The sequence below is a fragment of the Salmo trutta genome, chromosome 14, assembly GCF_901001165.1.
Source record: "Salmo trutta chromosome 14, fSalTru1.1, whole genome shotgun sequence".
Classification (NCBI taxonomy): domain Eukaryota; kingdom Metazoa; phylum Chordata; class Actinopteri; order Salmoniformes; family Salmonidae; genus Salmo; species Salmo trutta.
The window spans coordinates 67,891,316-67,903,021 of record NC_042970.1 but is presented as its reverse complement, the minus strand read 5'-3'; the positions used below and the strand labels follow the sequence as shown (position 1 = coordinate 67,903,021).

The window sequence follows — 11,706 nt, the reverse complement described above, 5'->3', positions numbered from 1 at the left end:
CTATTAGTGTGCCATCACCAGGGTGCAGAACATTCTCAGCCTAAAACAGTAGGGGGCTCCTACACACCTCAAAAATATCATTATTTTCCGTTGGGACCATGTTGTAACAGAGGACATGCACCGTAGCCCACTCACATCATGCCAATATAAATGATAGTAAAAAACGAAAGAAAGGGTACTGTACAGTGTAGACCTTGAATTGCTCTGATACAAAATATGTTCAGTATTTGTTTATATTGGCCTACAGAACGCTTGGAATAGTTTTGATCAAACAATACACAATAGTCCTTATCGTGCATCTAATTATAAGGGAAGCTTATAGGCCTGTTACTAAATGAGTGTCAGCAAGCTTGTTCGAGTTCTCATTAAGCCTAATATGCATCAGTTTCAGAGTCCTGTCACTACATGCGCCGCCACCTTCAATGTGGAACACTTTAATAAATGGAACACTAGTCACTTTAATAATGTCACTTTAATAATGTTTACATATCTTGCATTACTCATCTCATATGTATATATTGCATTCTATACTTCTCTACTGTATCTTAGTCTATGCCGCTCTGACATTGCTTGTCCATATATTTATATATATTCTTAATTACATCCCTTTACTTAGATTTGTGTTTATTGGGTATATGTTGTTCAATTGTTAGATATTACTTGTTAGATATTGCCGCACTGTCGGAACTAGAAGCACACGCATTTCGCTACACCCGCAATAACATCTGCTAAACACTTGTATGTGACCAATAAAATGGGATTTGATATAGGCTAAAATTGTAGGAGGGCGGGAATAACGCGCACTATCCACCAAACAGAAAACCACTCCAGCAGCGCTCGGATTGGCGAGGGAGGGAGAGAGAAAGACCGCCAGCTGTATGTGCTCGAGCACCGTGTCAACGCCGAGGACCATGGAGTTGAAGACAACTCACCTACACGCTGGTTACTGGTTACAGGTGCCCGCTGCTTCACCATTTTACCTGCGAAACAGTATGACAAGGGCGCGCCGAGACCTGGCAGGAATTACCGGAATGTCTGAGGGACATTGAGGGACATTGTTTAGTCATGTGCCTAAACCACGGTATTGTCTATTAGCGGAGACCGGAGTGGTTTCGAGAGGAGGAGGGGTAAGGGCAGACAGGTAGGAGTCTATTGCTTCAGTAGTTGTTTCGTTTTCACTTCTTGTTACCTGGTAAATAACCAACCACCATGGATAACCACAAGGAGAGTAAGATGAGGAAACAGTCCATGAAAACCAAATCTACAAAACGCAAAGAGAAGAAATACAAAGCCGGGAAGCTTTTCAGGAGGAAATCGTTGAAGTCCGTTGGGAATTTTATGAGCAGGATACTGAAAACTTTGGGAACTTTGGCACACTTTGGCGACGTCGAGCCACCTGACGGTGAGGATGATGATGGCGGGTTCAGAGACAGCGCCGCGTGCACGTTGAGTGCCAACTCAGGGAATTTTAATAAAGATGAACTTCAGGTCTCGAGGGAGATTAAGGTGAAGAAGAGCGCCTCAACTTTGTCTTCTCATGGATCTATAAAAGACAGGCTGTCGTGGTGCTATGGCGACAAAACTCCAGGTGTCCTTGGGTTGAAGAATCATGGAAACACTTGTTTCATGAATGCGGTGGTTCAGTGCCTCAGTAATACGGACCTGCTGGCCGAGTACCTTGGTTTGGAACAATACAAGTCTGATTTGTGTCAGGGGAGAGTAAACGGAATTGTAAAAAACGAGGACGCGCAACTTGCCAGGGGTGAGGTGACCACACAGTTGGCATCCTTGGTGCGGGCGCTTTGGACCCTTGAATATACCCCTCAACTGTCCGTGGAATTCAAGGTGAGTCGCTTGTGTAGACACTCTTCAAACACAGCTCATGTTTGAGGCTTAATTGGTTCATTTCCATAACAGTTCCCGCTCTTGTTCACGTAAGTTATAGACTTACTTATTGCTTCAATGCGACTCTGATCATGAGAAATGTTCAAAGGTCGGAGCAATCGCGTGCTCACCGAGTCGGTTACAGTTTCCAGCGCAGCATTTCATTCTAAAAAGATTGGAATTTGCGAATTATTCAAAAACAAAATAAATATTTAACTAAAGAGAACACATCGTTCCTTTTACATGACGGTTTGTCATAGTAATAACAGTAGGCCTATGTGTGGGCGGCTATATCAACGGTCAGACTCAACAGGTTTCCACTGGGCTCAAGCTGGTTGAATCAACGTTGTTTCAACATAATTTGTCAACGTATTGTGCGGTGGAATCTACGTGGAAAATACATTGGATTTGAAAAAAGTAATCAATGTTGTTTTGAGGGTGAAATTGGGGTGACATTTCAACACATGATTATGTCATCATTGTAACCAATTTTCAACATAGACATACCTTGTATGTGCTAAAATATGTTGAATTTGTAACAATGTCAGATCTTCAATGTTATATCCACAATAGGCTGGGGAGTTGATTTATCTACAGCCATTCATTTGGTCTCGCATCCAGGGTTTTAACCAAGCCTAGCTTTGATATTTGTCACTGACTACTATCACTGACTACTACCTATTGTGGGAATGATTATTGAGAGATCTCCTAATAACTAAATATATTCGCTGTTGGTATCAAAGTCATTCCAAAGGGTAGGTTTAACAAAGTAAATTAAATGTAACCATACCTCATAAGTCATATACTGCATCATCAATGATACTATTTAGGCCTATATAGCATTTGCAAAGTTATCAACAGCTATTGTTTCAATACAACCCAGGGTTCAACTAAAAATAGATAATATATAGATTTGGTTGATTTCAAATGTAATCTTCAAGTTAATCATAAATATGTTGGATTCACCTCTATCTCAACCAAAAATCAAAGTTAAAGAATAGGATTAAATCAAACTTTATTTAATGTGCATTTAAAGTTAGATTAGATTTAGTCTTATTCTTTAACTTACATTTTTGGTTGAGATGGAGACATGAATAAAACATTAATTATTAATTTATAGACAAACTGGATATTGAATAGTGTGGTTGGCAACGCAACCAAATATCAACATTTGAAGTAGATGTATCTTCTGCTTGGATAGTTCCATCTGTGCCACTGACTTAGTCTGGCTTTAATTACAGTTTGTCTACTAATTAATCATTTATATGTTGCATTCACGTCTCCATCTCAACCAAAAATCTAAGTTAAAGAATAGGACTAAATATAATCTAATCAAACTTTAAATGCACTTTAAATAAAGTTTGATTTAGTCCTATTCTTTAACTTTGGTTCTTGGTTGAGATGGAGATACGAATCCAACATATCAAGTATTAATTTATAGACAAACTAGAATTAAAGCTGGGTTAAGTCAGTGACAACCAAACACAATTCAACATCACTTTTGCAAAACAGTAAATAACCTATTAACTTGTCGACAAGTTAACTAATGATTGGTTGGATTCACATCTCCAACTAAACCCAAAATAAAGTTTAAAGAATAGAATTAAGCCAGTGGCTCAGATTAAACTGTCCAAGCATTAGATATCCTTACATTTTTATATTTAGTTGTGTTGTCAACCAAACACAATTCAATATTCATTTTGTTATACAGTAAAAAGCCTAAAGTCAAGGCTCTTACAAACTAATAACAACATTTATTCAACCTTAAAATGAGTAACACGTCAATGGTGACATTTTGAGGTTAGCCTACAGTAACAGAAAATGTCTTCTTATGTAATCATAGAAAGTGTGCATTTTCAAGATAGCATGCAGAGGTCGCAGGTCTGTGGAGATTTTCACAAGTGCTTTAATAATCTGTGCAGAATATCAAACAGCATTGATCACTTGCACTATGCATTTTTTATGTAATCTCAACTGCAATCCAGGTCATTTGGTTGTGCTTTTAGATGAAGCACAGTAATAACACATTAAGTTGTTGTATAAATACAAAATATCTGAGATGGTATTCGCCACAGCGATAACACATATAAATGACAACTAAACCAAAAATCAGACATTGTTTTTCCAATGGAATTTGGTTGTGCTTTTAGATGGTTGAAAGCATATTGATAACACATTGGGAATTCAACAAACTTCTGGCTGTCTTTATGAATAAAGGTTGAAATCTTATTGATCAACCTCTCAACCAAATATTACCCACATTTCCACACTGAAATGACGTGGTGTGCCTAGTGGGTTGTGACTGGAGGGAATACAGCTAAGACCGGAAGCATTTTAGCTAACCCTACGTCTAACCCGTTTCCTAACCTTAACCTACAGTAAGTCTCCTAACCTGCCACGTTAATTATCTTAATTAACCTGCCGCATAAATTCTCTTAACCTGCTACGAAAAAGTAATTTCTGGTCGTAGCTGTACTCCCTCTAGTCAGAACCGACTCAACAGTTTTCACGTCCTATTTCCGTGTAAGCAGACAGGTAGCATTTCAGTGGAGGAGCCTGTGGCAACGGTCAACACAGGTGAGACATGTACTAGCATTACAGGCAGTGTCAAAACTCCCATATTTTTGGATTAATATCAAAATTTGGGTTCTCTTTTTCTTTTCTCCCAACATAAACATGGTCCAAACCATGTGTCAATGCCTATTGCCTAATGACCATTGACCACACATCAGGGCACATTTGCTAACTAATACGCATGCTGTGTGTGTGCCCTGTGGCTCCCACCTGCCACAAACCCAGATGAGGTGGCTGGTCTGCATTCCCTGGATGTCCTTACTGGGAGGAAGGGAGCGGTACTTCACATGCAGGGGTGGTGCACTGAGTTTACGGAATGCTGATGAGAGTGAGCCAGACCAATTCAACACAGTGGTCAGGGACTGCCAGGGAAGCAGGCCAGAGTCCCAGACGCCTGATGATGTATGAATATGTATGTCTATGGTCTGGCCCCACAGGGACACCTGTGGCTGGTCATCCAGGGGCACAGTGCCCGAAGCTGGGCCTGGGTGAGTGGCATTGCTCACTCTCATTTACTGGAACCTTTGGACCTATGCTGCAAATATAGATGGTACCAGAGTTCTGTATTAGAACATTTTGATTTGGTTCAGCTCATTATAGGCTCTAAGATAATTATGATTCTAGCAGTAGTGAGATACTTTTTGAAGTTTATACGTTAAGTTTTGTGTGCAGTCTCTCGAAATGTAGTACTCAGATCTATTGAATAATCAACTGCACTTGGGTATAGATATTCCCATTCATTCATTCATTCATTCTCATTCATTCCCTCCTCTCACTGCAGTTATAAGGATGGCTTTGACTTGAACAATATACTGATTTCTATCTGTTTGTCCTCTTTGAATGAGATGAGGATGTTTACTGCTGTAGCAGTGCAGCCAAGTGAATTTAGCCTGGGAAAGGTGGAGACCCCCTACTGAGCAAGCTCCACTGGTGCGTATGGAGAGTGCAGTAGTGAGCTCCAAAACAAACAAGAAATCGTGTTGGTGAAAGACAGGAAAACACCCACCCATCCATTTACTCCTGTTCCCCGTAGGAATGGTACTAGTTTGTGATGAGGAAGGATTCTCCACAGTGGTTCTTTGACAGATAATTATTATTGTCAAAGTCAGTGTGCTTTTAAAGAGCACTAGTCAGAGGCATTGGCCTGGTAAACAAGTTCAACAGTGACTGAGTGAGGATAAAAGTTGGCTCTGCGAGCTTTTCCCTCCCCTCACTTTCCTTGCTGAGTCTGGAGGTGGTGGTTGTATCATGGTTCTCCATGACTCCTGTGTAGGCGGTGGTGGGTGTGAGTGGGTGTCATGTTGGTTGTTTTGGAGCACAGGCAGAGATTCAGTGTTTGTGTTTTCCTGTCTCTGCTTTCTTTCAAGAGCTATGGTACTCGCTCTCTCTCTCTCTCTCTCTCTCTCTCTCTCTCTCTCTCCCTCTCTCTCAATATTTGCCTTTGAACTCAGAAATTGGCAGGGCACTACTACTTCATTTTACCCCCAAAAAGCTCTGACAAAACAATATAATGAAAAACACAGTGAGAAATATGTCTGTGTAAGTACTGCAGTTTGAGCGCATTTCCGATGGATGTATTCACCACCATAATTAATGGTCTAGGTTCGGGGGGGGGGGTAAATCAATCTTAAACAACGCTAGGCTGTAAGACCACCCAACCTCCCCACTTTATCTTAGTGAAGGGAATGGCACAGAAACCATTAAAGGAGCAATCTGTGATATTTACAGCTGTTCAGTGATCATTTTAATTAATGATATTGATTCTTGAAGAATACAACACAAATGCCTCATTTCATTTTTTCTTAATTTAACTAGGCAAGTCAGTTAAGAACAAATTCTTATTTTCAATGACAGCCTAGGAACAGTGGGTTAACTGCCTTGTTCAGGGGTAGAACAACAGATTTTTACCTCGTCAACTTTCAGTTACTAGTTCAACGCTCTAACCACTAGGCTACCTGTCGCTCCTCATGAGCTCTTACCCCACCATATCCCAAATTATAAGGTTATTTTGCTCCGTTGTTCAGCTTTATTGCAAACTACGTGGTAGGGCTGCCGTTTGGCCACCCCAAATATGTACTAGTGATTGTGCCTTTAGGATACAGTAAAAGCACAGACCCTCGTTCTTCCCACACAAAAGCACATTTGCTGCCTCCAATATAAGTCATAGAGTCTGCGTCCCAAATGGCACCCTATTACGTACAAAGTGCACTGTTTTTTACCAGAGCCCTATGGGCCCTGCTCAAAAGTAGTGCAATTTATAGGAAGTACGGTACCATTTGGGATGCAGATATAGGAGTTTAAACTTCTCCATTACAGTAGTGTTAACAGAGAGCCTTTCCCAGGCTGTAAAACACTCAGTGATGATTATGACCAATCATCCTTTGTTTCCTTCTCTATTCTTTATGGTAGTAAATCCCACATTAGGGACGTTGTCGCGGAGACGAGGCAAAGACTTTGGGCTTTACTCTGTCATCACACTGGCAGCATATCAGGAAGAGGATTTCATGTTATGTTACCGAAACTGTTGGGGAAATGAAATCTTGGAGAGCCTTGCATCCAAAATCTTATGTTGTCTTGCCATAATAAATAGTGGTTTTCTTTCTTTTGGAGGTGAATACATGGACATGAAGTCTAGCATCCAAACTAGTACGTCTTCTGCCATCATATATATATTTTGTGGTGAATTGAGATACTGTATAACTCAGATTAATCAGGATCAAAGAGTAGGATTTTTTCGTGCAAAAAACTCAGACTGGGGCGTCGAGCGTGGGGAGCCAGGAGACAGGCAAGGGCATTTGCTTGGTGGCCAGGACTGCGGTTGGCCGAGGTTTGTGTTTCTCTCCCCCCGACCAGCGGTCGTCCTCCAGGGGAGAAGCGGGGGGAGGCTGGGTCGTCTGGAGCTCAGCTGAGATTGATGAGTGGAAAGAATGGAGAAAATGAGAGAGGGAACAAGGGAGGTAGAGTATGGGGGGAAAGAGGGAGCAGAAGGGAGAGGCTTTATTGAGTAGAGGGAATGGAAGGAGAGGCAGGGCAGGAGAGTAATTAAGTGATGACCCATCAGTGTCTGCCTGGTCAGCAGAGGAGAGGATCGCCAACCAGCAACACCAGGCTGCTGTTGCAGAAAAATGTAACAAGGAATGGAGGTGCCAGTAATGATGGTGATGGATACCGTCCAGGCTCATTCCCACCAGGCAGCAACATCTGCTCTTGCGTGTGTGTGTGTGTGTCAACATCACAACCTCTAAAGATTATGTAACGTCCTAATTCCTCATGGTTCTTCCTCCCAGACTGCCATTGTGGAATCTAACAAGGTCCATTTGACAGGCCAGGCTGGGGTGACCCTGTAAATGTGTTTTTGAAGCAGAGGAATCATTTTGTTGATGTATGGCACGTTCCTAGTCCTGACGGAGCTCTCCTTATACCTCTCTGTTTACATTGAAGGTGATGTGGGGTACTTGTGAGACAAACGCTAAAGAGGGGAAGGTCAAATACTCTCCAGCTCACTGTCTTGGATGCCAGGGCAGGTGTGGTGTGTGTGTGTGTGTGTGTGTGTGTGTGGTTTGTGTGATGTTAATGCCTGAGTGTGGGGGTCTCAACCTCTCCTAAGATGTGAGAGGGTGAGAGAGGACGACTTTGTCAACTGCCCCTGGAGACTGTGTAGGTTAATGGTGTACCTGTGTTTATTTAAGAGGTTAGGTTAGGTCACCCTCAACTGTATTTTGAGTGTTTGCAATCGTTTCTATCTGTCTCTAGTCTCACCCTCCAGCAAATGTTTGCCTCACCTCTCTAGTAAGAAATTACTTGCAAGGCACCATGCCATGACAGAAAGAGAGTGCACTGTAGCACCGTATAGTCTGCCTATGTTTACTGTGGTTATGGAATAAGGTGCATCTTCACCATGGAGACCGGCAGTACCCTAAAGACAGCTGAGGAGTACAAACAGCTTTTAACCTCTCTTGGGTAGGGGGCAATAGTTTCACACCTGGATGAAAAGTGTGCCCAAAGTAAACTGCCTGTTACTCAGGCCCAGAAGCTAGGATATGCATATAATTGGTAAATTTGGATAGAAAACACTCTAAATGTCTGTGAGTATAACAGAACTGATATGGCAGGCGAAACCCCGAGGACAAACCATCCCCCCAAAAAGAATTCAGCCTACCACTATTTTCAATGGCTGTCACTTTTATTATAAGTCCTCCCAGATTGCAGTTCCTAGGGCTTCCACTAGATGTCAACAGTCTTTAGAAAGAGTTTCAGACTGGTTTTTGGAAAAATTAGCCAGAAATTGTAGTTTTTCTAGGTGGCTCCCATTTTGGCTGTAGTGTTTCCAAGCCCGTGAATGATAGCACATTCTTTGGTATTTTTCTCCGGTAAAGACAATAACGATTTTCCGTCTTAAATGGGTGTGAAAAGTAAAGACTATGTTGATATGTCTATGTAGATATCAAGGGGAATTCCTTTGAACAAGAAGTGCAATCTGTTTTTGAAGGATGGGATGGGGTCCTTACTTTCTTAGCAACAGTGCTGCTGTGCAGACCCATTAACATGCCATTGTAGCAGGATCACCTCTGGACATCAACAAAACAAAATGTGTGCACACAGCAGACCATAACCCCTCTCTCCAAGCCCTCCTTCTCTCAACCCCCTGTCCTAATGAAGCCATCACAGCTCTGTGATGTCATCACGTTTCTGCTTCCCAGACACAGCGGGCCCACGGTAACCTTGGACACATTGGTTGCTGTCCCCACCACTCTCTCCGCCACCTCCGACTCTGTTTCCCCCTTTCCCTCTTACCCTTTCTGGGGTAGCAACATAAAGTAACATGACTGCACTGTCCTTTGATAGGCAGAGGGAGTAACTAGGATTAGTGAAAAGGGGTGTGTCCTAAATGGCACCCTATTCCCTATATAGTGCACTACTTTTGACCAGAACCCTTGTCAAAGGTAGTGCACTACATAAGAAATAGGATGTCATTTCAGATACACCACAGTCAACATGCCCCTTTTGCTTCCCTCTCCCTCGGAGGGCCCCCTTCATAATGATTAAGCTCATTAGTGGTCCATCTCAGGTAGTAGGGAGGTAGGGGTCCTCCCATCCTGTCCCGTGTTTATATTTAGAACACTGGTGGTGTGATGCAGCAATTTATTATGAAGGGTGGAGGAGCGTCTGGGATCGGGCTCTGTTACTCAGAGGGCGGAGGGAGGAATGGAGAGAGTGGGGGGGAGATGGCTGGTGGGAATGGAAAGTAGCCACCTGGATGTCCTGATGGTGTTGTTGTTAGCTACACCTGTCACTGTCTCAAGGAGAGTCAGGGTTGGGTAGATTACTTTCTAAATGTTACTGTTACTAGTTACTTATCCAAAATTGTAATCAGTAACGTAACTTTTTGATTGCCCAAACTCGGTAACGTAATCTGATTACTTTCCGTTACTTTTGGATTACTTTACCCTTAAGAGGCATTAGAACAAGACAACAATTATCAATCAAACACATTTGGTGTGTCATCGTAGACATAGTGGACTCGCTCAGGTAGAACAAACTTTAACTTTCCATATTTTCAATGCAAAATGTAATGTCACTGAGAAAACAGAAAGGTGTCTTAATATATACTACATGACCAAAACTATGTGGACACCTGCTCACCTAACTTCTCATTCCAAAATCATGGGCATTAATATGGAGTCGGCCCCCACTTTTCCGCTATAACAGCCTCTTATTCTTCTGGGAAGGCTTTCCACTAGATGTTGGAACATTGCTCCGGGGACTTGCGTCCATTCAGCTACAAGAGCATTAGTGAGGTCAGGTCGGGCACTGATGCTGGGCGATCAGGCCTGGCTCGCAGTCGGCATTTCAATTCATCCCATTGGTGTTCGATGGGGTTTAGGTCAGGGCTCTGTGTCAAGGTCTTCCACACCGATCCCTACAAACCATTTCTGTATGGACCTCGCTTTGAAACGGAAAGGGCCTTCCCCAAACTGTTGCCACAAAGTTGGAAGCACATAATTGTCTAGAATGTCATTGTATGCTGTAGCGTTAAGATTTCCCTTCACTGGAACTAAGGGGCCAAGAAAAACTTCAAAAACAGCCCCAGACCATTATTCTTCCTCCACCAAACTTTACACTTGGCACTATGTATTCGGGCAGGTAGCGTTCTCCTGGCATCCGCCAAACCCAGATTCGACCGTCGGACTGCCAGATGGAGAAGCTTGACTCATCACTCTAGAGAACGCGTTTCCACTGCTCCATAGTCCAATGGCGGCGAGCTTTACACCACTCCAATCAACGCTTGGCATTGCACATTGTGCTATTAGGCTTGTGTGCGGCTGCCCGGCCATAGGAACCCATTTCATGAAGCTCCCAACGAACCGTTCTTGTGCTGACGTTGCTTCCAGAGGCAGTTTGGAACTCGGTAGTGAGAGTTGCAACCGAGGAAAGACAATTTTTACAAGCTACGCACTTCAGCACTTGGAGGTCCCATTTTGTGAGCTTGTGTGGCCTACCACTTCACGGCTGAGCCATTGTTGCTCCTAGACTTTTCCACTTCACAATACAGAACTTACAGTTGACCGGGGCAGCTCTAGCAGGGTGGAAATTTGACGAACTGACTTGTTGGAAAGGTGGCATCCTATGACGGTGCCACGTTGAAAGTCACTGAGCTCTTCATTAAAGGCCATTCTACTGCCAATGTTTGTGTATGGAGATTGCATGGCGGTGTGCTTGATTTTATACACCTGTCAGCAACGGGTGTAGCTGAAATAGTCAAATCCACTAATTTGAAGGTGTGTCCACATACTTTTGGTGATGTAGTATATTGTTTTCGCAAACATCCTTTCCGAATTTAAAAGTAATCCAAGGAGTATCTGTAATCTGATGACAATATTTTTTCTGGTGGGGGGGGGGGGGTCATCGTTGTTAAAAAATATATATTTTTAAGGAACTCAGTCTGGCTTTCAATTTACTCTTGAAAGTTGTAATAATAGACTGCACAAGGCCATGTCAGCTAACGTTATTTTAGCTAGGTTTTTTAGCCCATGGATGTTGTAGTAACGGGGGGCCTGTGTGAAAAAGTTTAAGAACCCCTGACATAACTTGTTATAGTTTTTTTAATGTTATCAGATAACATGTAACTGATTACATATCACCAGTTACTCCCTGACCCTAAGGGGAGCTGATTGAATACACTGTCGAAAGATGCTGTTTACCTACCACCAGACAACGTTTCCTAAAAATAAATACTTTGAACAGTAG

General features: G+C 42.6%; 1 protein-coding gene across 2 annotated transcripts in view; it reads left to right on the top strand.

Moving 5' to 3' along the window:
- The first annotated feature begins 829 nt into the window (after nt 1-829).
- LOC115147197 (ubiquitin carboxyl-terminal hydrolase 43) overlaps nt 830-11,706 on the top strand; it is a 110,387-nt gene continuing 99,510 nt past the window's right edge. For both annotated transcript variants that reach the window (XM_029689279.1, XM_029689278.1), the window contains exon 1: nt 830-1,845. In XM_029689279.1, coding sequence (XP_029545139.1) covers nt 1,210-1,845 — 636 coding nt within the window. In that variant the 5' untranslated portion in view covers nt 830-1,209. The remainder of the gene's footprint in view (nt 1,846-11,706) is intronic.